This window comes from Cricetulus griseus, assembly GCF_003668045.3.
Source record: "Cricetulus griseus strain 17A/GY chromosome 1 unlocalized genomic scaffold, alternate assembly CriGri-PICRH-1.0 chr1_0, whole genome shotgun sequence".
Classification (NCBI taxonomy): domain Eukaryota; kingdom Metazoa; phylum Chordata; class Mammalia; order Rodentia; family Cricetidae; genus Cricetulus; species Cricetulus griseus.
This window is the reverse complement of record NW_023276806.1, coordinates 139,706,112-139,733,325: the sequence shown is the minus strand read 5'-3', so window position 1 is coordinate 139,733,325 and position 27,214 is coordinate 139,706,112. Positions and strand designations below refer to the sequence as shown.

General features: G+C 36.4%; 1 protein-coding gene across 7 annotated transcripts in view; it reads right to left on the bottom strand.

The window, feature by feature from the left end:
• Positions 1 to 27,214, bottom strand: part of LOC100755143 (CCR4-NOT transcription complex subunit 2) — a 92,230-nt gene that overhangs the window by 33,136 nt on the left and 31,880 nt on the right. For 3 of the 7 annotated variants that reach the window (XM_027392365.2, XM_027392364.2, XM_027392370.2), the window contains one exon: positions 7,358 to 7,480. The exons of 2 other annotated variants lie outside the window; for them this stretch is intronic. In XM_027392365.2, the coding sequence (XP_027248166.1) occupies positions 7,358 to 7,480 (123 nt within the window). Of the gene's footprint in view, positions 1 to 7,357; positions 7,481 to 15,585; positions 15,808 to 27,214 lie in introns of those variants that run through there. 2 more of the 7 variants (XM_027392366.2, XM_035452005.1) reach the window with 2 other exon arrangements.

Here is a 27,214-nt window from a genome sequence, read left to right as displayed (position 1 = left end):
AGGAGTGCCATTTACAAGACAGACATTTAAGGTGAATAAATGAGGACAAGCAAGCCTTTGTTTCAATATGCCATCTTATACAACCATTGAACATTTTAAACAAAATATGGGCCATGCAACAAGAGGCATATAACCTCGAGGGAAAAGAGAGAAAATTATGCAGTTACATTCCAAGGTGGTACAGCAAACGCTACAGCAAAAGCACAACATCACTGGGAAAAGACCACTCTGCCCAAAGATGAGGAAGTCAGTCCGTTTCTGCAGTGAGTAACACAAATGAAGCTAGACAAGAGACATCTCTTAGGCCAATAATATGCAGTTAATGTAAGGTCAATGTCATAATAAAAAAGCATGGTAAGAAATAGTGGTGACTAGGTAACAGTGAATAGGAAAGGAGACAAATGGGAAATAAAATAGTGTTGGGGATAAGACTCCAAAGGGTCTTCCTTAATGTCAAACAAAGATGGCTGCCAACTATAACAATAAGAAAAAAAAAAGAGTATTAAACAAGAAAATGGCAAGAACAAAATAGGTGCTTTAGAAAGGTGATTGATTAATAAAGAAATGGATGGAACTAGAAAGATGGTAAAGTAGAATAAACAAGGCATTCTAGTTACAGAAGTCACTCTTTTATCTTGGTGTAGCTGGAGCATAAATAAAGGGGTTTGCTGAGTGGAGAGCCACAGAGGACATAGAAGCACTATGGATCCAGAGGAGGAAAACTTAAACAACATTAGGCAGAGACATGGTACACTTACTCCTAAGTTTACAAACTACATATGATGAGTATTTTAAGTCAACTGCTGCACAGCAGGTCCTGCAGAGAGAGGGGTGGATTATACACCACTCTAAAATCATCCATAGATATTTCCTAAAGAAGCTTCAAGTGTGTGTGTGTGTGTGTGTGTGTGTGTGTGTGTGTGTGTGTGTGTGTGTGTCTAAAACACACACATACTCTTTCTTACAGCCAAGGTGTATATTCTAGACAATTATATTAACACTAAAACTATATAGCCTTTATCAGTCAATAAAATAGGTTAAAACATAGTCAATCAAATTCTTTTGTTAGGGACTATAGCCATCACTGTTACCATATTAACCATAAATATTTTATACACATAGTATTTATTAAACATTCATTTCCAAGCAGCATGAAAGATTAATTGAATGAGAGATGTAATTTTTTAATAAACCTATAGTTGGTGAAAAAAGTTCTACATAAAATAGTTAAAAATCATGACTTTGTTAGCATTGTTAGCTATACAGTGGAGTGTAGAATTGCTTTTGAAGGTTTCCCATGTAAGACAATGGCCAGCCAACTTAACATCTTCTGAAAACATATGCTGACTGAAAACTGGATGCCGAAGAACAGACATTTTAGTGTGCTTTCTCACAAAGGCCAGAAACACACAACTAACTTCCATGTGTGCTAGGCCCTGAGCACTGGAGGAAGTAAGTGTGAAGAGCACAAAACAAAAGTAGAGATTCTGTGACTCTCATTTCTGCACTCATCTCAACAACATTACAGCCTACTGAAAATTAGAAATATGCCCTGGCAAAGCACCATTAAAATACCACAAGAAATTTATACATTTAAGTGCTAAAAGCTAATCATAAAAAACGAATTTCTCAGGCTGGCGAGATGGCTCAGAGATTAAGAGTATTGGCTGCTCTTCCTGAGGTCCTGAGGTCAATTCCCAGCAGCCACATGGTGGCTCACAACCATCTATAATGAGATCCAGTGCCCTCTTCTGGCCTGCAGGTATACATGCAGGCACAACACTGTATGTAAATCTTTAAACATAATAATAATAAATAATAAATCTTTTAAAAAACTAATTTCTCAGAAAAACTAAGATTTTAGACCAAGAAACAGATTACACTGAAGAATGCCATTGCAGCTTCACAGTCTCAAAGATGGGAAAAAGGCGCAAAAAGACAAAATGTTATCTGTAGAATGATGAAACTATCAAGTAGCATATCACATTCCCAGTTTAAAATTATACTATGCAATGTCTTCATCTCTCAAGGACTTTACACTGAAGCCAATAAAACTTGTAGGAGCAACCAGAAGAAATAATAAAGCCTTATTTATTTTCCAAAGTTGTTAAATGGCTTCTTTACCTCTTCCTAATAGATATCAACACATTAGAACTTTGGTTGTTGGTCTGAAACTGTGCAATTCAGGCTGACCTCAGACTCAGCTCCCAAGGTGGAAGTTCTAGAACTACATCCTAAACATTACCTTCAATAACAGTAGATACAAGTGACATTTGTGACCAGTAACAATCTACAGCAGTAAGTCTTCCATCTCCTGTATGCTTCCTAATGGTGATGACTTTTTGCGCTTACCGGCTCCAATAAATAGACCTATCATTAAATCTAACTTACAAAATATTAAACACAGTTTGGTGATGAAATTAAATTTCTAAAATATCTCTAACAAATATTAAAAAGAAATAAGTTTAAAATTACCCTTTAAAGTTTGATCTAATTTACTTAAATGGATGGTGAGAATTACTCTACTTTATTTTGGGAAAAAATTGTTAGATTTTGATTGTCTTATCTACACAAAAAGTGAGAGACCAAGGACGAAAACATATTCATGTAAGTGTACAAACATACTTAAAGAAAAATTTAAAAATCAATGGTTTAAAAAATAATGCAAATGAAATCTAAAACACAAGCAAAGGACATAAACAAAGACTATGAGGAATAAAAGAGGATACAGTAAAATAAGTTTACATAAATAACTTTTAAAATGGTAAAATAATGAATCTCTCAATACTACACACCTAAGATTAAAATGCTTTTACTACAAAGAAAAAAGGATGCCATATATATCTGAATCCCTGGATAGTGCTAAAGTGCATAGTTACAGAAAGACACAGGACTGGTTATAGCGATGTTTATACTCCAAGGGCTCTTCACAGGCACTAGTCCATAGCAAGGACACTTAGACACAATCACCCAAATGATCTATCAAAACACTGCTTTTCAACCTCAAACATACTTTTAAAACCACATACATGTGTGTGCGTATACACACACCAACCTTGTTCCTACAGAATTGCATTATCTTTCAATAAGCTGCTCCTCCACAAAAGACACCCAAAACTTGAAAATGTGAAAAATCCACAGTCATGATGTGTAAAGTTTTAGAACTGTGTGGGATATTTGGTGCTTTGGGTACTTCTAATCTGGAGTATTTTGGATTAAGAAATACTTAACCTACAAGCTAATTAGATGATGAAACATTTTATAATTATCTTGTAGATAATGAAAATAGATGCTTTACAGATGTATCACTTTCTCTCCATTTTACATTTTAACGTGAAAACAGTTTGAAGATAACCCAATTGCTAATCAAATTTTTAAAATTCTAGAAATGACCTGACAATTAATTCCAACTACTTTTGAATATATTCTGCTTTATTTACACTTGCACACTGAGTTCTAAACCAGTAAGAGGTACACAATGACCCAGTCTTTAAAAACGAGGAAGCCAAAAACCTGACCTACACACCCAGACCATATTCTTTATTAAAGTTTGTAAGACGCTTTTAAATATTTTTAACATTCTATCTGCCAACAAATGTAATTTTCAACTGTATTTACTCTCCTCTTTAACAAACACAGAGTATATTATTTCCTAATTACTACTGGTTCTAAATATGGCTCTAACTAGAAAGACAAAATCCTTACCCCTGCTAAGTTTAAAGTCTAATGGATTAAACAATAACCAGGTACTTACAGGCAGTGATAAATGCTATGTATTTTTTCTAATAGTTTTCAAAATTTTGTCTTTATTATTTATTTTGTGTGTACACGTATGTGTGTGGCTGTCTGTATACACCCCATATCTCCCAGATGGAGGTCTAAGGACAATTTGTGGGAGGTCAATTTTCTCTGTCCACCACGTGTCCAAACTCAGTTGAGTCATTTCCGTGGCCCAAATACTATGGAGTTTTGAAATCCAGAGAATTGAGGAGGCAGTGGGAATAGTTACATATTACTGTTCCTATGTTCCAGATGAGAAACGGAGGTGCACACAGATGGCTTACTCTGTCTTGACACAGCTCACAAACCATGTAGCTGAAGTTTAAACTCATATTAGGGTTTCTACAGCTCACATTCGGTAACCAGGGCGATTAAAAACACTTCATAAAAAGCAGGTAATTATTAACAAATTCACAATATGTGTTAACAGTGAAGAGTAACTTAAACCTGCATGAAAAATGTCAATGATAAAGCCCTTCAGTAACAGAGACAGTCAGGTGGTAAAATACTTGTGGCACAAACCTACAGGTAGGCATGTGAAAAGCAGGGTATGGTGAGCACCCTTGTGATCCCACTGCTCTGGTGGGTAGGGGAGGAGTCTTGCTGGCCAGCCAGCCCTGTCTAATCTGTAACCCACGTACCAGGTGAGGGACACTTTCTCAAAATACAAGGTGATGGCTCCTTGTAACTGGGGATATGCAGAGGTAACTGGGGTAACCTCTGGTCTCCACAAGTAAGCACATAAACACACTCCCTCCAGGAACACGTCCCTGCCATCACCACCCCCAGAAGCCTGAAAAGAGCAACATTCCACTCCTGAGATATGTTTCGAGTCATCCTTCTGAAAGGAAGTCAATATTGGTGTTGGGTCAGTACTACTGTACACTAAATACAGACATATGCTTAGTAAGAAAGGATGCAGAAGACTTTATCCAAGATGCTAGTTAAAACGTTCTACAAAGCCAAAGCAACTCAAACTTTGGAAACTTTTATACACTAAGGGGACCATTTCACTAAGCCATTAGTAAGTATTTTAAAACTCATAAGCAAATTATCATCTATGAGCAAAAGAATCCATCACACTGCTTATTTTGTAGGATGCATGACCAAGTGATTTTTACATTACAGTTATGTAGCATTCTCTTATATGAGAAAGCACAAACATAAGTAATACAAAACTACAGACTGTTAGAAGCCATATAGAAAAGACATATCACTCTGTGTGTATAAGTTTATATGTTTACATTTAGAGACACTTTAATATATGTTCATTGTTTTGCCATAGGTCCATGTGTTTGAGCCCTTGGTCTTCAACTGATGGCACTGTGTAGGAACCTTGCTAGAGGAAGTGAGTCACTGGGAGCAGGTATTATAGCCAAGTCCCACTTCCTGTTCACTCTGCTTACTTCCTGATTATGGATTGCTGCCATCAGCTGCCAACCCCTACCCTCACCCCATTGGCTCCTGCTGCTACATCCTCCCTGCCATAACAGAATGCACCCCCCTAAATTGTGAGTCACAATAAAACCTCCCTTACATTACTTCTCCTTGGGCATTCTGTCACAGCAGTGAAAAAGGTAGCTTATATGTCAAACAATAAACTTCCTTGGACTATTGCCAAGACTTATGAGCTGGTATTCTTAAAGGCATGAGGAACGCTAATGACACTAAAGTTCTCACACACTTTCTGATGGAAAATGCCACCATGTTTCAGAAACTTAAATCACTGTAAGAATTTGATGAAAATATCTAAAGTATAAAATTAAAGTCCCAGCAGTGAATTAGTCCTATAAAGACTTGAGTTTTTTCTGATGTACATCTATACTTTTGGAATTTACATAGTCTGCCTGTACTATTTGTAATAAGAAAAAAGGAACAGTAATAGCAATCTTTGGCACCTATTATATTGTTATCACCACTTTACAGGTGAGGAAAGGAAGGCTTTAAGACATTCGTGCTCACAGGAGTCAGGACACAAGCATATTTGCATTGCTTCTGAGTTCAAGTTCTTTGTCTGCCTATTTTACTACTTCTTAATTTAGCATCTAAGTTTCATGAGGGAAAACATTCTTATTTTTATGGGTATAGGAGTTTGACTGCATGTATGTCTGTACACCACTGGCATGCAGTGCCAAGGAGGTTAACAGAGGGCATTGGATTGCCTGGAACAGGAGTTAAGACTGTTGAGAGCTGCCATGTGACTGCTAGGAGTCCTCTCTCCATGCTCTTAACCTCAAGCAATTTTCTGGCCCTAGCAGACATTTCTTTGTTAATTCATTGTCTACATAAACTCAATTTCGGATTTCTGTTTAAATCTTCACACATTCTCATTCTCATCTTTCTATCAAGCATGGCTTTGCATATCCCCAGTCACAGTTTTAAAGTTTCTGCAATGAAAATAACAAATGTTACACCAAAGTGACTGAACCCAAGGCTTTGCTCATATTAGGCGATTGCTTTACCAGTGAATTACACTCCTGATTTTTTTAATCTACAAAGCCAACGTTTAAATCAGACACGTGTGTGAATAGTAATTCAACATAATTCACATGGAATAACAAATAGCTTGATAGTCAAGAAACATTAAAAATTAGGTGACATTAATCCATATGGTATTAAAGGGCACACTGACAAAAAACAAAACAAAACAAAAAAACATAGCCACCACATACAACCTGGAGGGAAAGTTGATGATTGGTTTTTAAAACAACAAAATTTTCAAATAAAAATAATGAAGAAAGGTGTTGACACTAGGGAAATGGGATAACCAAAATTCTAATGTGAACCTAGGCTGAGCCAATTTGTGACCTTCTAAAAATCAGAAATGAACTGGTAATAATCAGCTTTAAATAAAAAACAGACTTGTTATATGTTTTAAATACAAAACAGAACTGAGAGTACTGCTAAGGAAATTAGGGAAAGGAAAAAAGAAGCTGAACGGATACAGAGGATCAGCGTATAACTGCTTTGACTAAAATACACAAACTAAAAATGATCTAAACAGATGAACTTATTTTAAAATATCCTATCAATGTGTCACCTTTCCTGTGGAATGGGACTACTGGTCTAATAGCCTTCTCTATACTATGTAATCTACACAGCAGCAAAGACTTTCCTCTGTAGCATCTGCAGCTGAGGAGAGGAGGAAGTTCTGTACTTGCAGGCTAGTTTTACATCCAGGACTACACAGTAAAGACAGAGTTTACCAAAACTTGCTAGTTTACGTGTCTCGAAATCTGTACAAATGTGCTTGCTTAGCTTTGTAGGTACACTTGCTTTCTTATAAAGAATACTTTCCACGAACCAAAACTCCCAGATTTCCTCAAAGTACTGTCATTTATGCCATGCCTCTGAGTATTTCCTATAACAACATTATTGTATCTCAGCGTAATCATCACAGAACACTAATGTTTCCCATTACAAGCAGGTCTTTTATCTGTGTGTCCCCAGGGCCTACACCTATGCTTAGCACAGTCACTAAAGCACAGACAGTCCTCTGGCGTTCACGTGCGTCTCTTCAGGGATCTAGATACAGGCACACGCTGCTGAGGAAACACAGTGTAACTGATGAACTTACATCTTTCTCTGACCGATGTGGGAACATAGAAGATTGGCTGTAGTACATGTTTTCATCATGGTAGTCGCTGTCCACCCCCTCTACAAACTTCTTTCTTGAAGCACCAAACATGCTGTTTGTCACCTAAACAAAAATATTACTTTTATCAAGAATAGTATTTTAGAAAAATCCGGCTTTATTTTACCCCTATGGAAATTGCTATGATCCTGAAACAGATTAACTAAGAGTGATGGGACACATGATAAAGATACAAATCTGACTATACAGTATCATTTGCCACCCCAAAACAAGAAGGAAAGAATTCTGCTAACTTTTATGGAACTAAATCACTTATTCTTGAAAAACCATAGTTCCAAATATAACTTTTCCAAAAACAGGTTTCTTTAAAGTTTTAATCTTCACATACATTGCAACATCAGTGTCTGTCGATACATATCTACTTTTAAAACTGTTTAAGAGCAACAAGGCTTATGGTGGTACAGCATTTTTTATTCATCATGGAAAGGCATTCTGGAATTTTATGCCAAGTCACAACTACCTACATATATAACAGGATAAACATCACTTTGGTATAAATGTGACATTTTGTTGACCTCTTATTCTTTTGCTTCTAAACTTTTTATAAAAACATTAACAATTATAACCTTACACCCAAACTAGTAAAATCTAACCTAACATTTAAGTTCCCAAAACTATCAGCTGGCCAACATGAAGTTTTCATATTTTTTAAATAGGTTCTTATTATGTAGCCTGACTGGCCTTGGATTCCCAATATTTCTACCTCAGAGCTCTGGTATTACAAGAAGGTGTCACTTAATCTGGCAATGAGTCATTTAAGGCCATTATGTCTTCTCGATCCTGCCAATACTCTGAAGTTTAGAGTAAACAGAAATGCCAATGTCATCAGAAATTTACAGAGACTTGAATGACATAACTACATTTTTCTAAGTACACTCAAATCAAATTTAATGTCTTACTATAACTAAGGTTATTCTCTTCAAACAAAAGCTAAGTAATTTCACAGAAGGACCACACCTATCCACCAGGTTCCTAAATACTTTCTAAGTACTCTCTAATACAGGGGCATACAAAACAAAACACCCTTTCCTGGGCTTAATTTCAGAAAATAAACAGTTGGAAAAAATTTAGATCCGGTACATTTGAGATTTGAATTTGTCTTGCAAACATTAAGAATATACTTAATTTTCTGTACAGGACCTTTGCAGTTGGTTCTAATTCTAAGAAAGACTACTAGCATGGGTAAAAGCACGTACCATACATAGTTCAATATCCAGGCATCTCCCATTACATTTACACACATGAAACAACTCAAAATGATACAAAATAAACTTTTCTTTAAATAAATATTTACATAATAGATCATTAAAACCAGTTCTAGATTCCTAAAATCTAGAAATTGAAATTAATTATATGGAATAAATCACCTTATTTAATACCATGCAAATGAAATGCTTCTCATAAAAACATAGAAATGCTGTCCTCTACTGTATTTTCTTACTGAGTGTGGGGGTTGGGCATAGAGGGAGAGAAGTGGGGCAAGAGAAAAGAGAAGAAGCGGGGAAATTACATATTAATGAGAATACCAATCATTCTGACATGACTTCAGTAACAGCAAAATAACAATAGTCACTGTTCCCAAAGGTGAACCCTGACAGGGTTAGATAAGAGACAACATACTTCTGATCCACAGCAAAATTGAAAGGGGAAAGATGTTACTATTTTTCCTTAAAGCTAGATTAAATTTAAAGAATGGGTCTTTGTTCTATAAATAATAAGGGACCAGGATAAGAAGATGTTTAAAATGAGTAGGGATAATAAAGATGGAAAGAAAACAAGGAAGGAAAATAAAACAAGTAACTGGGCAATAGTCGTAGGAAGAGCGCTCATTTGAGAGAGAGAAAAATCTCTCAGTGGTATCACTGATTCATCATAGTTTGCATTCAGTGATGAGTGTGAGGATTTAAGTCAAAGATATCAAATACAACTTTATAGATAGGCCTGCAGGCCTTTGGGTTTTATCCATATGAGATGAAAAGAAGTCAAGAGCTAGTGGTAGTTGGGGGAAGTTCACAGAGTGATATTAGTTTACCATATATGACTATAAATGATCCTAAGTTATACTGTGAAAAACAGGTTAGAAGCAGGAAAAAGTTAGGAAGGTGGAAATAAAGGATGGTGGTTTAAGACTACAAAGACAGCAGATCTGGTGAGTAAAGTGATGGATAAAGGATATACTCTGAACAAGAGCAGATATGGATGGGTGGGTGGGTGTGGCATTAAAAAAAGCTATTTACATTTTTTCCTGCAAAGAATAAAGGGAATCTAGAAATCATATTCTGTCAATGAAGAAGTACATATGTCAGTATTATAATGAAATTCCTGGCTACATCATATAAATGAAAGCCAATTTTGTAAATAATTAAAAGTTTAAATTAAGTAAAATTTCTTCTTTAAAATCAGAAAAAATGACTGATACAATCTTTGATCAGGGGCTTATGATGTAAATTAACTGACTCTCCTTGATTCTCATACCAGATTATAGGAACAAGAAGCACAAACATAGCCCTAGGAACAATGCTCTATACCAAAAGGAGAATTTGACTCCACAAGAAACTACATATTTTTTAAAGCACTCAGATAAGTTAGCTTATACTACATCTTCTCAACCAATCTCATTCTTCAAAAAGAATTATTTTGTCTCACAAAGTAGTACAGAGAGTACAGAGAACTATGCTGGGGCAGAATGGAAGTGCTAAGCTGGTTTCAATTACAACTATACTATTTTATGACTTATGAAGGCACAATGCCCAATACAAATCCTGTATTCTTGGCATTTAAGTACACCAATTCAAAGCCAAGTTCATTAAGTCTGAATAATGACAGATTTCAAAACTCTCCTGTTTAGATGATCAAACCAACAATTTCATACAAGATGTCTAAGGAGGACTGTGATGGAGAAATGGGGCAAGGCTTTAAGTTTTTTTTTTTAATGAACAGGGAAATAAAACAAAGTATTCTAACTTTGTAACTTTAACTAGAAAACATGCATGTGGCTTTACACAGAATAAGCAAGGGCAGGAAAACAGGAAAAGTAGGACAGACTATGTCTATATCCAATGAACACTAACACTCGAAATCCCCAGATGCCAATCTTCTCTGAGACCTAGAATGCTAGCAAATGCTGGACTTGGGCGTAGAGCCTGAAACATCCTTTCCATGAAAGGGGTCCTTTCCTGGTAACAAATACACAATGGTTTCAAAACCTTTCTCACATCACAACTAAGTTTCCAGCAACACATTTAAAGCACTGCCAGGCATTTCTACTCCCAAAGTGTAATTTCATCAATGAAGACACACTTAAAACTGATGTGCTTTCCCACCTACCTGCTCCATACATCCAGCAAGTGCCACTTTTCTGACTCTCTGCTTTTGTTCCTTCTTACATGTATCTTAGTTTGCATTCTAGAAAGTTCGATACATGAATCCTGAGAAAAGCTGTGCTGAATAATGACAAAGCTTGAATAAAAGCTCTAGTCTTCAACAAGCTGACAATCTGATTAAAGACAAATTTGCAAATTCAAATACAAGATCAGCTAACCTGTCTAAGGAAAAATCAATGCAATGTTTGGGTAAAAACTTGATCAAACAAAAAAAGTAGGGGAAGAACAAATTTGGATCAAGACAAAACATATATATATGAAAGGCTCAACAGTGAGAAAAACCTGGAAACAATGAAACTTTCAACACATCCAAGTGTTTCAGCATACATAATCCCAGCACTGGGAGGTAGAAGTGGGAAGTTCTGGAACTCCTCAAGGCCAGCTTTGGCTACTTGAAGGATGTCTCAAATAGAACCACCACCACCCCTCACCTGAAAAGCCCCAAACTCCTAACCAAACAAAACAGCAGGCTATGGAAGGAAAGTGCTAGGTTAACAGGGCAGAGTACAGGCAAAGGAACAAGAGTACAAACCTCTAGGCTGGGTAAAGTAAGCCACTTTAGCACCCAATGCACTGTAACCTGTGTGACCTCAACAACTAGTCCCAGCTAATTAAGTCCTGAATATTTACTGGAGTATCTACATCAGTAGCCTTCTACCTCCACTGTCAATTACCAGCACAGGCCCTCCAACAGCATCTAAACTGGGATTACCAACCTGTTCCCTTCACTATCCTCAAATCTTCTTTCCTCCATCCAAGCAATTCAAGTGACAGTTTGTGTTCATGGATCTATCTGCTGAGCAAACTTCTTAGCCCACCTGCCCAGATAAATAGGGTTAAAGACCCTATGTAATCCATCTTCCTGACCTCTCCTCACAAGATCCTCCCTCCTACCGTCAAACTCCTGAAACACCTTCAGGTGCTCAAATTCCTTTCTATCTCAGGGCCTTTTGTACAGCTGCTGTCTCTACAATGCTCACTGCTTGCTCTTCTTGGAAATTTTAATGCCAAATTAGGGTGCCTGCTCTTCTTAATCAGTGAGAGAAAGCACTTTATTGTAACCGTAATTGTAAAATGACACTTTTATCAGCCCTGTATCTGGCAAAGCCAGGTGGTGCAAGCCTTTAATCCCAGCACTTGAGACAAAACCAGAGTTGTTGTTTTCAAGACAACCTTCATGTAGCCAAAGCTGGCCTTGAATCTGAGGCCAGCCTGGTGTATATGACAAGTTCCTTGACAGCTGAGGATACACATTGAGGCCCCATCTAAAACAAACACCATGCCATCATTATAATGCTATGATGCTAACAAACAGTTAATATCCCCTATTCTGTATCTGGAAAAAAGGACCAGAAGTTAGGTCACCTGCTCATGTCTATACAACTGATAGGTACAGAGACAGGCTCTGATCCTGAGCTAGTAAGTAAGGTTTCCTTCCCTTTTAGACACCATGGTAGACCCACAGTCAAGCATAAATGCAACTTCCATTTTACTGTGTTTTCTTCATAGAACACAAAGGGTGTAAGAGTCAACATCATCATCGACAAAAAGGTCCTTATTTTGTGATGAACAACATAGGAAGTATGGTGCACTACAACCAAAAATATTATTTCAGAAAATGACTTCAGAAGACAACGGGCTGATTATACACTGAGACAACAGTCTCTATAACATGGATTTTTTTTCATCGCTCCTGGCTCCTGGGTGTACACCCAATTTCAGGAGGCAAAAGAAGGAAGCCCCCCTCCTTTTTTTTTCTTTTGACTAAAAAGCCAAAATAGAACAACCATTGGGGTGAAGCCGGCATTCAGATGTAGGATTGATGATTAGCAAGGCCCTAGTCTGACTGATACCTAGCACTTGGGACTGAGGAGAGAGGGGAGAAAGGAGAGGAGGGGAGGGGAAGAGAGGAGAGGGAAGGAAAGGGAAGTGGAAGGAAACGAAAATGGAAAAATATTACCCAAGGAGAACTTCAAGTAGAAATATACACAAAACTTAATATATACCAATTTTCTACATCCCAAATGAACTGACATATTAAAGTACTTTCTAGAGTAAATTCTACTGAAGCTAATAATCCAAATACTGTATGACTCTGTAACACACATCTAGAAAGTGGGATAAATCCACTATGACACCCTTTTCTTGTGGATTCCCTCCCTCTCTATATATAGTAGTATGGGGTTTTCCTGCTAATGTGCTGATGCAGGTACCCAACATAAAATCAATTAGTAATTAAAGGCATCTGAGTTGGCTACTGAGGCTTGCTCTTACAGTGCCAGCAAGGAGAAGCTGAGGAAGGACAGCTTGGGCCCACCAATAAAGAGAGGCTTTCTCACGAACGACCCCCCTCAAAAAAAAAAAAAAAAAAAAAGAAAAGAAACACCGGACAAACAGAAAGCACTACCACCACACAAACCGCAGATTTGCATTATCATGTTTCAATGTTTTACTCCTAGCCATGCAGTTGGCACTGACACTCATAGTCTAGGAAAAGGGTGCTAAGTGCAAGTCACACAGGGCCCGAGATATTGGAAAAGCTGTCCCTTTCTTAGTGTTTAATGAGCACGCTGGAAAGTTACTTCAACTGCTAATACAGAATTTACCTTAATTTGCCTTCTTAGTTCAATATACTCCACAAACATGTAAGTTCTCTCTTGTCTGCCCAAGCAGGGAAAAGGAATAAAAACAACAACCAACTGTGAGTAATTGCTACCTAACTTTACCAAGTAGTACTCAATTAGTTCTCAATTAGCATCTGAAACTACTCATGAGGAGCCTGCCAAATGAAGTCTTACTACAGGCCTGCCTATTCTAGGACATTAAAACTATGTGATATATTCTAAGAGACTTTGTTTAGGGAATATGTTGAAATTCTCAACCAGCTATTCTGATTCCCCATTATTACAAATAGTTCTAATATTATTTAATTCTTGAGAACCCCCCTAAATGTCAGCCAAAAATTAGTTTGAATTTCTGATGCAAATGAATAGCTGAGAAATCAAAGCAAGCCATGCCATACATAGCTTTAGTAAATGTGAAATGTTCAGTAAGGAAGCAACAATGGGCTAACTGAACGATGCAGATGGCAAGGGAGATGCACAGGAAACTGGGTGGGAATGGGCTCTGCTGAAAACCTAGGGCCGGGACACACACCTGGCCTTAGCACTTTTGAGAACATGTCTTAACAGTCCTTTCCAAGGGTTACAGAAAGAGTTTGCGTATTTTTGAATAACTAATATAGGAAAACAGGATGTCTAGAGTCTGGAAGCAAAAGTGAAATACAGACAACATGCCCAAGTCCTGAACTTGAAATCTGGTGACCTGAAGCATCTGTATGGATGGTATTCCCAAGCAGTGATGCCACAGTCACAGCCCCACGGTGCAGTGTGTGTGTGCTCCCTGCTCTGGAAAGCACTGGCCCAAGGGCCTCCTCCTAGGATTTGGTTCTGCTCGTGTGAATAAACTGATTTTGTGGTTTTTAATTTTTTTTTCATTTCTAGTTATCAGTGAGCCTTATATAGGTCATAATCCAACTCATCAAACATAAAATACTTTAAAAGAAAATACCATTATAAAAACCAAAGCTCTAATCATCCAATAATGCTAATCTATGGGAGGAAGGGCATGTATCCACTAAAGATACACTTATTTTTGAATTTAAAAATTTTAAAAACCACAAAGTGATTATTATTAAAGATAGATGTATGTTAGTGGATCATCTATGCACTGCAGAATCAACTATAGTCAGCACTGTAAGCAGCTCAATTAAGAGCACACACAGGAGAGCCTAAGCTGAGCAGTGCTTCCTCACTAAATACAGAGTATAAAACAGAAAACAGCCACGGAAAGACAAGGTAACTGCAGAGAAGCCCCTGAGTTCATTCAGTATACAAAACCACCGTTTAAGCAACCAAGAAATGTCCTGTTGCAAGTATTTGAAGACATTTCTCAAAAGGACCAGGGGAAAATGGTCTGACACTTTGCTGAGGGGTATGCATTTCTACATGGCCCTCAGAAAATTAAAACTTTAGACTGAAGAGAGAGACAAACCACTGAAAAATTTTGCATTTTGAAGATACGTAATGCCAACAAAATACTTCATATTCCAATCATCTAAGACTCACAGACACACTGGAAAAATGCTACCTATATTAGGTCGTATCAAGAATTTGTTTTTCCTCTGTTTAATTTCAAACATCTTGCTGTGGGCTCAAGAATCTACACATCACATAATACAGTTTACAGGGAATAGATACTTTTCAAAAGCATTGGCTGAACTGTGTGGAGATAACATGCCTTTGCATCCTACGTGTTTCTGTTCACGGCAAACACAGAAGGGCAGAATGTCCCAGCCCTCCTGTCAAACATGTCTGAATTTCTCTCGTTACCTTGCTTGAAACCTCAGGAAAGAAGAAAGCACACTTAAAGCTAGCGGAGGCTTAAAACCTGCCATTTCCTCAGACTCATAGGGCAAATGTGGTCCATGAATTTGCCTTTCTTTTTTCTTAGCTTCCTTTTCTGAACATATGTTTTCTTTTCTGAACACTAGACTAGTAATTTACATGATAAGCTTTATGAAGAAAACACACACACACAACACACACACAACACACACACACACACACACACACACACACACACACACACACACACACACACATTTCTAAACTAACAAAATGACTCACTGGCAAGATGGCCCCATCCACCCTCAAAATACTGATGATAACACCATCGTTAACCCCAGCTTTCCCGCCATATACTTACCTGTGCAACTTCTTTCAACATTTGCTACTCTGGGAATTGGAAAGCTCAGAGCTGGAGGCTGAAGTGAAGAAGGAAAGGTTGGAGGGTGAGCCATGGCACCAGCCCCACACTAGGAGCTCCCCTGAGATATTACAGCAGGGTTGACACCATAGCTCTGAAGTTCAAACTCCAGCAAACGATAAGAAAGGAGTCCAACCAGAACATGATAAACGATGTGATTCTTCTGCTCTTTGAAAAATAAGGAAATCATGCTATAAAGATCTGAATGTCCAGTTTCAACATTATGACTCCTGTTTATCTCTTCATATTACCCAACCCCAGAATCATCTTTCAGACTGCTTGAAAATACTAATTAAAACAACCAAAAGGGCAAAGCTCTGAAGAATCTTGTACACTTTTCCAGAAGATAGGGCTTACCTGGGCTTCATGAAAACATGTTAGGTAAGTATGTTCAAATATGCTGCCTAGCACTCCTTACACCCTCTTGTTCTCCTGGGCACTCAAACCTTAACTCTATACTCGCATCATGTTAACACCATCCATCAACAGAAGGGGAAGTTGGATTACACAGCTATCACTCCTAAAACTGGATCAGTGAACTTTTTAAAATGAGAACTTTTGGTTTAAGTATATTCCTTGGGAAGAAATTAATTCAAGTGTTCTATATAGATTAAAAAAAAAAAGACCTGTCATCAGAGATTCACTTTAATCAAATCAAAAGATAAAACTTTAAGATTTTTAAGGTGGGTGAGGTGGCACACCTGTAATCCCAACACTTGAGAGGCTTAGTTAGGGGGTCACTGTGAGTCTGACAACAGCCTGGGAATGTGCCTTTTAAAAGATATTTAAACAATCTGATGATGGGAGATGAGACTGCTAAATAAAATATTAAATTTCCTCACTTTGGGGAAAAGGCAGTGCTAGAGACTGACCTCAGAGTTTTGCACAGGCTAGACAAGTGCTTTATCACTGAACTACACCCCACCTCCTAGGCCCTACTCCTATTCACAAATGTGAGTACTTAGTTAATAATTTAAGAGCTAAAAGATTTAGAGATAAATGCATTCTATTACATTTACGCTATCTCAAAACAATATTCAGTAAAATGGGTATCGCTGAAGACTATGATATTTTTAAATTCTCGTATTTAAAAATACATATAGCTATATCAGTATCCTGAAATGTGGTATAGTGCAGTTAAAAACATACAGTATTCTTTCAATAGGGGAAGACAGTTAAAAATGCATCTAAATATTTGGTCCCATTAATTAATTTAGCAACTGTTTATTCAGTGTCTACTATGCCAAGTGACAGATAATACATACCACGCTTTAGAATTTTCTACAGTTTAATAACTCTCTCTCTCTAGAGTAGAGGAGCGTTGCAAATAAAAGGCAGTAGAGACAAAGGAAAGGGGTTTCTCCTGCAATACCACTCAGGGCTCCTTGCCTCAGTCACCTATCCTTTGCTACCACTTTCCTCCTCTCATACTGTGTTCCTGTGACACTGCCTCCTTGCTGCTGTTCCTCACATATATCAGGGACTTTCCAGGTTTTGTTTCTTGTTAGATCCTCCAGATAGATCCAGCTTTCCCTACTTTAGTTGTTTAATCATTTCTCTAATTAATTTAATGAATCATTTCTAACTACTTAAATTTAAATCTTTTTAATCGGAGACTTTATCCAATCTTCCGTCTTTCAGGACATCATGCCATATACACTGGAGAATGTCTTAATTTTGGTTTGAATGTTTTTCATAACCAGATTGAAATTATGTATTTGAAAGCTGTATCACCACAAAAGCCTTTCAAAAAGTTCATTACATGTACTTCATGTATTTCCAATATATGAGAGTGTATGGTGCTATATTTATTCCAGGTGGTGCTAGCCTTGAACTTGGTTAAGTTGGTACATCTGCCAGTTTTCCCTACTGTGAATTACTTCTGCCTTTTAAAATAATGATGTTTCATGCTGGATGAGATAGGGAAGTTACTACATTGATAAATAAGTGCTTTATTTGCTTATGATGGTGGTTTTGCATTAAAAACAAACAAACGTTGAGGTGTTAATAAAGAGTAAACTGCAATTTTATTTGGGGCAGACAGGAAGAGAGGCACTCTCATATAGTTTTTCAGCTTTTACTTTGAACTATAACTTCAAATATTAAAAACATACATACATAATGATGACAACAACATAGTAGAGAAAGATTAGCAACTAATGATAGCATGCATACAGACACTGCTGCAGCACTTATTACTTGTAATAAGTCTACTGTAATTTGCTGTTCCTGTGTTCCTTCTACATTTGTTAAATTAGATGCTTTTACAAACTAAGTCTTCAGAGGATCATACTCTTAATTTGAGCACTGTCAATGACTGTATAATCAACCTAACAGGACATAAGAAGAATTCAAGGTTCTTCAAATTCAAGGCACTTATTCTACCCATCACATATTTAGAGAATTATCACAGTGCTTTTTATCTTAGCAGAAAAGTTTTAAAACTTAATGTGCCAAATATTGGTCACACATATGGCCTTTACATTTTTTCTTTGAGAAAACATCAGATTTTCATTAAAAATTATAACTTCAAGTAGGAGAATGAATAATAAGCATTTATGGGTGTATAAGCTACTAGAAAAAAAAAGGAGTAAATGAATTCAAAGGAAATGGTTTGATTTTTTGCTTTAGGTTACAGGTCAGAGCATGACAATTTAGAATTTATTTATTGATCTGTATTATGTTTCTTTCCAGATGATATTTTGTATGTGCTCAGATCTGGTGTGATAGCTTTGTGTTGCATATTACATAGTGTCTTTTACAACAGAAAGCATCTAAGCCACATGCAAGTAATAACACAAAATCTTCTCATTATTCAGAATGATCCATCTATCTCCTCAAATAATTTATCATTTCAAAGAATGATACCTTAAAACTTCTGGTCCAACCAAGATGGGCTAGCAGTAAGAATCTCTTCTCCTAAGATAACTTAAAAATGGATAAAATACATAGGCAAACAGATTGGTAGTTCAAGGCCTGCTTGAGCCATAGAGTAAGACCCTGTCTCAAAACAAAATGGAGAGGGAAAATATATTAACAATAGTTCTCAGGTGTGTCACCCAATAACTGACTGACTGACTGACTTACTGACTGACTTGAGTTTTCCGACTGTAACAGAAGAAGAGGGAGTTTGGTAGGTAGAGTTCAGTCCACAGGACCCAGAGCAAGCAGACTAGACAGCTAGACAGGAAGAGGCTGCACAGGGAAGCAGCTCAGGAGAACTGCAGAAGGGCCACATGTCTTCAGTGCAGAACTTACTGACCAGCAAGCATGAGAAGAAGCCATCAAGTGTGTGTATGTTGGGGGGGGGGGGCGGACACCTGAGAACCAAGAAACTGATCCTAAAGGCTCCACTGAAATACACATCATTACTGTTCTTAAAAGCCAAAGCAGGAAAACACTGTAATTTGAGGGACGAGTAAAGTACTCAGAAAATCTCTAGTTTAGTAGTTGAAGAAAACTGGCTCCACCTAAAAGCTATTGTTTCTCTCTCTCTCTCTCTCTCTCTCTCTCTCTCTCTCTCTCTCTCTCTCTCTCTGTATGTATGTATGTATGTATGTATGTATGTATGTATATTTTAAAGGAAAAAGGGAGAGGCAGAGACAAGAGAAAGATCTCACAAGGATCAGATACCCCCTAAGTAATTTAACTCCACTCCCAGGGAACCTCAAGAATGTTAACGTAAGTACTATTATTTAGTATTTATTATATGTAAGACAACACAACAAAACTACCAAGGACAAAAAAAAAATCAACTATGCAAAGGAGAAGTAAGATAAGAGAGTAAATATAATGTGTAGGAAAAACTCCAATAATCAACAGAAATGTTCTATTAATAAAAATTATGTAGATGTCAGAATTCACTAGTGGACAATGAAATATAATCAAATGCCATGCCTTCAGAAGAAGGTAGAAAAGCAACCAGCATTCTAAGTCAGAACAGGGAGACACAGTAGGTCAAACCCATTTAACAAAATATGCAGAGGGAAAACAGAATAGTCAATTAGTAAACAGAGGGAGATCCTCAGGGCAGCTTTGTATATATGTAATTGAGTCCCATGGAAGAAAACACAGAAAACATTCGAAGGACCAAAAATCCCCCCCCAAAAAACAAAAAACAACTTAATAAAAACTACAAATGAACACAACAACTTCTAAGCACTGGAGTCATGAAGAAAATTATGCCATAATCAAACCATACAATGAAAATTTATCATGATAAAACAAAAAGTTTTAGTCTTCAGTAGTAGCCAAAGAGAGAAAGATACAAATAGACAACTAAGGATTACAATCACTGCAGATTGTTCACTAGAAGTAAGTCAGAAGACAGTGGAGTACCATCTTTAAATACTGTTTGATTGGCAGACTGATTAGGTCATCCAGCACAGGCACACCTAACACTCTCCATCTACCTGCTTCAGTCCTGCACTGGGATTACAGGTCTGTGCCAGCACAGCTTGGCTAGCATACTGTTTTTTAAATTCTAAAAGAGAAACTACCAATTTTCAACTTCTTATTGAGCAAAAATAGTTTTTAAAATGAAGAAAAAAATAGACATTTTCACACAGAGGAATCCTAATAGAATTCAGCACCATCAGAAATGCATATAGAGGAAAAACCCTTTGGTAAACCTTTTAGTAAGAAGAAAATGATAATCCAAACAAAAACATGAAGAAAATGAAAAGAGAAAAAATAGGGAAGGAAAAAAAGCAAGAGTAGAAAATGAAAAAGGAAAAAAGTAATCAAAGTATCAAATTATGGATGATAGTGAAAAACAGAAACCACAATTAGTCCCCCTCCAAGCAGTAAATAATGAAGTAGGTAACAGAGATAGATGTATGAGAAACTGTTCCCTTAGAAAGTGAAAGTATAGTTGGACCTAGAAAACAAACATGTTCTATGGCAGTACAACAGATCACTGAAACAGCAACGTGCTCCACTAAATCACAGAAACACTGCAGGAAGTACCATCCATCTAACCAGACTCTAACTACTTAGTGTTTTAACCACATGTCCAGTATTCTCAAGTGGGAATACAAGAACATCAGTAAAGATTAATAAGCACAAAATTCCCATAATTAAATGTACTGCTTAACATTTAATTGTTGACTGGGAAGTAGGAAAATACAGCACCTAAACATTTCGAGCACATAAATAATCCATATTACACTAACTACATTCTGTAGTCACAAAGGGGTTTCAGGGGAAATCAACAGAAAGTAGTAAGAAAAGCTTGATTCAAATTGAGGCCAGCTGGGCTATAGTATCAAGTTGTATCAAAGACACAAAGACAACTTATGAAAATATTGCACAAGAAAGGAGTGGGAGGGAAGTAGGGAAAAGAAAGAAATATCCTTGAAACAATTTCTTTACCACATCAACATGTACCTGTATAAAACAATCACATGTCAACATTCTATCTAATGTTGACAACCTAAAGCTTTCCCTATAAGTAACAAGACAAACATTACTATACTCCTCAACAATTTCTTTTCAAAACCTTATCAGAAATACCAGTCAATTTAGACATGCTAGTTAGTCACAAAATAAAACTATCATTTCAAATGATTCTTGACATCACACACAGACTACTGATGAAGTACAAGAATAAAAGTTTTGCAACAGTGATAAAGCTCAATTTGAAAAAAATTAGCTATTTTGAATTAATATTAACACCTACACAATATATTCCTTTAATGTACCATTTATAACCACAAATCAAAGTATTTAGGTGTCAATGTGAGTGAATTTAAAGGTCTATTTAAAAGGTAAGAACTTGAGAAAAATATAGACCATCCCAATACATGAATTCACAGATAGGTAGAAGACTATAAAAGGATCATCCTCTCCAACAAGAACAAAGTGAATACAATTCCACTCAGTTGGAAGAAGAGTCTTTAAAATATTCAAAATGTGTCAGAAGATCACGAAGACCAAGTTTAACAGACACAAATACCAGACATAAAGCTATGACAGTGTGAAAACAGAACAGCATTGTACAGCCATAAACAAGGTTATCAGAATACAGAGAAGAAATAGCACATGCTTAGAACAGACAGAGGCTAGCACTGGTTAGTTAGGGCAGGACTCCTAACTCATACCTTATACAGTCATTTTCAGATAGATTTAAAATTAAATAGGAAAGGCACAATTTTAAGTCTTTAAAAGACTTTATGAAAATATCTTTGATCTTTATAGGGAAATACTATCTCAATGGATTGTGACATTATTGAATGTCTGACAAATACTAATCTTATGGAAGAAACTCAAAATTGGTATACTCTCAAAGCATACTCCTCAAATACCACTTGGGAGTTGACAATTCAACTTAGTTGAATTGAGTATTAGTTTATCTCTGGCTTCCCCTCTTTTATTATTTTCATTCAATGTTTGAAAATCCATGGTTTGCTTTCTGGGATATCCCTGGCTGCTCTCCCTCACCTCTTCATCTGAACCCCCCCCCCCTTTTGCAATATCTGCTGTCACACAGTGCACTGTTTTTAGAGGTAGGAGCACTTGTAGACTCCTCTCATAGCAGTTAAGAATCTCTTACAGTCATCTAATGAATCTGGCAAAAACTCTATTCTGATTTCAGACTAGCTAATCATGCTAACCAGAGAACATCTGTTCAACAGTCTTAAGTGTTTCTATTCTATGACTGATCATCACTGAATTGCTTCTATGTCTACTTTTTAACTACAAAAATAAACAGAAGATTTTTTGTTTTCATCTTTCATTCTGAGGCTCCCAAGGATAGCATTTCACCAATTTTATTACAAACATGTCAATGGGTTTTGGTTTGGCTACATAGCTTTTTTATTTTAATATGGGAATTCAGAAAAATCCAAAAACAAATGAAGCTGCAATCATTGATACCAGCAAACACAACTTTGCTTGCTTCTATATTTTACCTGGCTCACAGAAATACTTGTATGAGTAATTTCAAATTTAGTAACGAATACATTCCATATTCACAAGTGAGGCAAATCAGTTGATTTTTTTCTGAAGAAAACAGTATTTTTCATGTAAAGCCTAGGTCCTAAATTCCCAAAAGGAGGCCATAGTCACCAAATAAACACAAGGTATGCCACCAGATACTTTTAAATCTTTGGAAAACCAGATAGTATTTGATACCATCTAAACTACCACTATAAGACATTGGCCTAACAGATTTACTTAGCAGAATTTTTTGATTCTAGGGGAACTATTAGAAAACAAACACACACAACACCCCTAGACACTAAGGGTACGTTTAAACCCTGAGTTTTATTACAAATATCAAGCTTTCTAAAAACAAATGTCATGGGACAATTGAGAGGGCTGTCAATAACTGGGACCCACATGTTAAAAGGAGAGAACCAACTCTGGCAAGTTGACCTCTGACCTCCACCACTTGTACACACATGGAACAAGCACACAGAAACAAACATGATAAGAATAATTAAGAAAAAAAACCATGATGTCAGTTTATGATTTCAGATGAAAAAAATATGCTTGCATGTAATGGAAAGGAAGGCTAGCATAATGTAACAGTGAGCCAAACTGAGGAGCTTGGGAAGTTATTTAACCTGATATTAGCTGGCCAAGGAAACATGGGAAAGAGGAGACAGAAGGTCAAATAAAACAGCAAGCTTTACTTTAAAATATTCCAGGTGACTTCTACTGCTGAAGCTGGCACAAACAGCACAAGCACTACTATTATTACTACTATTCTGCACCGCCTCAATTAGCAGCTGTAATAGGCAAAGAACCAAATAGGAAAAGTCACCAGTTCGAGTTTTAGCCCACACTATTGCTTTGTATCTCTGTCTAGGGACAATAGCTAGGAGCCTTTGTTGTCAAGATTTTCAAGAGCAAAGAGAATAATACTGTGACCCAGACCTAGATTTAGTCTTTTTTAAATTAATTTTTTTCATCTGCTTATTGTTCATTCTGTACCAAATAGCAACAAGAACTAAAACATATCCCCATCATTATTCTAGGCACTGAATATCTGACAAATTTCAACTATTAAGTACTCATTTAAAAAAATTCTGACACATTTTATTCTACTAATTGTTTTCTGATACTCAATGTCTATCTTTCATATTTTACATATTTGAAAGTAATGTTTCTAAACACATTAGAAGGTACCGGGTACAAGCTAACAGCAACAAGACATCATCAACTAACTGTAAATGCATCATCTTAGATTGCAAATAAAATTTTCAATGCTAACTTATAAAAATTGAAAAGGGGTACTTCCACTGGGCATGGTGGCTCACACCTTTAATCTCCAGCACTTGAGAGGCAAAGGCAGGTGGATCTCTTTGAGTTCGAGGACAGCCTGGTCTACAGGGCAAGTTCAAGGACAGCTAGGGCTACACAGAGAAACCCTGTTTCAAAATTCCAAAAGGGGGTGAGGGGATATGGGGTATTTCACTGCTTATTTATACTAAAATTTTGTTGCAATATAAAATGTTAATCTGTATATAGCAATAACTAACACCAAATAGAAACAAACCTACCTAACCATTTATGTGTTTAATAATTAGGTTAACTTTACATTACATTGTCAATTGTTGAGTGTTTGACCTGGGAAAGTGTCTGGTTTAAGTAGGCTGAAAGTTCATAATTCCTATACAAAATAATGGAATTTAAGGCATAATTTTTCAAAATATATGAAAAACTTCATACATAAGAAATACATATAAAAAAGAATGAAACACCGAACTCAAATTAATAATTACTTCTAAAAAAAAAAAAAACAAGAAATGAGATATGGCAGTATCTCCTTAAGTATAATAAGCAAACTGAAAATACACATTTGTTAAAAACAACAACAAACCCCAAAGCAGCAAATCTTAACATTTGCAGTTTTACTCACAAGGAAAGACCACACAGCAAACCACTGAGAAAAGTTAGGAAGGTGAACTCTCACATTGGACTTTGTGTTTTTCTTCAACATTTTTATGTGGAACAAATTATTTTTATTGCTAAAAGATAAATGACACAAGGTACCATTCATAGTAAAAATCTTGGAAATACCACTAGCTGGTATCCAGCATATCTTCCTATTTCTTTCCTTCAGTTTTGTAACTGTAACTTTACTCAAACAATATGCATTGAATATCTCTATACAGCAGGTACCATGCTAGGTACTGGTAGTACCAAAATAAATACGTAAGGTTCCAGTTTTCAACAACCATATTACATACAGAAGCACTGTCATGCAGTTTTATACAATGACAGAAACAATCTAATGTGCAGCATTCAGTACAGTAGCCACTAGCAGATGTTTATACTGATCGTATAAAATGTTGCTTGCATGACTGGTAAAGTGTTAGTACCATTTAATCTGAACAGTAAACGTATACAGAAAATAGAAGGAAAACAGACGGCTGTTCTCTGTTAAGGTGAACACTAATCTACAAGTATGTAAGATTTGAGAGCAATAGAAAAAAACATTACAGGACATGTTCTAGAAAAATGGAAATCAAATTATTGAGTCATGAATAAAGATCACCAATCCATGAGAGATCCAAATAACTAAAGCCTGGGGCACAAGGTACAGGGGATTTAGAGCAACTTTTAATTACTAAATAGACAAACTCAGCAAAGGCAGTTGAGGAAGAGGTATGAGGGAATAAAATCATGTGGAGGAACAGAGGTGTCATGTTTAGAGCCTGACTGAGAGAAAGCCAGTGAAGGTCAAAGTGATACTTTATGCATATTCATAGCTATGGTAAAATTAGTGTAAATTAAAGAATGCAAAATTGTAGACAAAAGTTTAAAAACTGACATGTGTCCACTTTTTTAATAAAAAGCTTGATAACCCTTCTAAAATGAATGAACTACAAACCATTTAAAAAAGTGCTTTCCTACTAATTTATTTATGCAAACAAACTTCATCTACTATATTCAAATACCTAACTGGGCTTATTAACAAAACATATAAAGTAGATGCTACTATAAAAATCAGTATTTTAGCTCATGTGTAACTGAAAGTCATTAGAAGGTCTATATGGAAAAGAGAACTAGAGAAATAGTCTTCTTGTTAATCTCAAATATTAAGCTATTATCAGGATGCTTAAAGACTCAAACAAATTCCAAAACCAAAAGTTCTCAAATAGATGAAAAGTTATACAGATACAAAAAGTCTACTTTAACAATGAAAACAACAAAATTCCTATAAAGTAAAAATTTATAAACTCCAATGTGGTTTCATCTTAGGCTCTAAAAATGCCAAAAGAGCTACTAAAAACTACACTGTTTACTTTGGTGATTCAACATCGTATGGTTGCCCCATCCACTCTTAATAAACTCATCCTGATGCTAGATATGAGGCCATGCTTCCACGCATAGATTCTTTCCAGGGGGCCTTCAAAAACAAAGCAATTTGACAACTTAGACTTAAACTTCTATATCCAAAGACGTTTCAATGTACAGTGGACACTACTGTATAGCAATAAAAGGCAAAGGGGGCAGAAAGCTCAAACATTTGTATTGTTTGTATATCATGTAGAATAAAGTACTTTTAGAGTATCATAAGCAGAAATCCAGAACTCTTATCATGTGCAAAATATAACTGCTTTATTCCTTTTAAAAGTATTAATTCTGGAATTGTATATGAATAATGGTTCCATGTCGCAAATTAGCTATAAATCAAACAGAAGTTCTATAGTCACACTTTGCAAAGAGGATTGTGAGTACCTTAATGCCATATAACTGAGAATCACAATATTCTTCAAGTAATTTGACGAAACCTAACAAAAGATGCAAAAGTCCAAGAAGTGTAACCAATCAACATCTTCCAGGTGCTGGAAGTGGTTTCGAGACAGGAAGAGCTAGCTCTATACAAGTGCAATAATGAGCAAAGGCTAGACCAGTCTATGAGACCAGTCAGAAAAGAGAGGTTCTGGGGAGAACTGACTCAGAGTAGCCTCAGCTTACTCTGCTTATCACATATAACAACCTGGCCAAAAACTTCATCTCTCAAGTTAGGTGAAGGCGTAGGTTAAGATACAGAGCATAATTTATTGGAGATAGTGCTCCAAACCAGAACCCAAGTATTCTAATCAAAGGCTCTTTGCTGACACATACCATTAAAACTCACTTTCCATTTTCTCCAGTGTTCACTTGCCTCAAACAGGGAAACAAAGAATTCAATTCACTAAAATAAATGCCTAGTGCAGGAGTGAAGAGCTGCCCAAAGCTGGTTTATCACTTGGCTGCCTTACAGTCAGTCTCAAGGGACCAAAACTCTTGAAGTGAGAGGGAGCAAAGGGCTGGATACCTATAGGTACAAGAAGCCTAAGAGCTCATTTCCAAAGGAATTTTATTCAGTATTTAACATTACTTCACATTTCATACTGGATTCACTATTGAATGAAATCAAGTAAGCTTCCATTTAAAACTTAAAACACTATTCTTTTGTTTATAAATCAGTTCAATAACACATATCTTTAAAATTCACCTTCTTTGAAAGCACAGAATAGGAATGTTACATTTCCACTATTGTTTGAGCATCCCTATGTAATTATATAAAGGATGGAAGTGTTAAATAAGTAAGGAAACAAGAATTTGATGT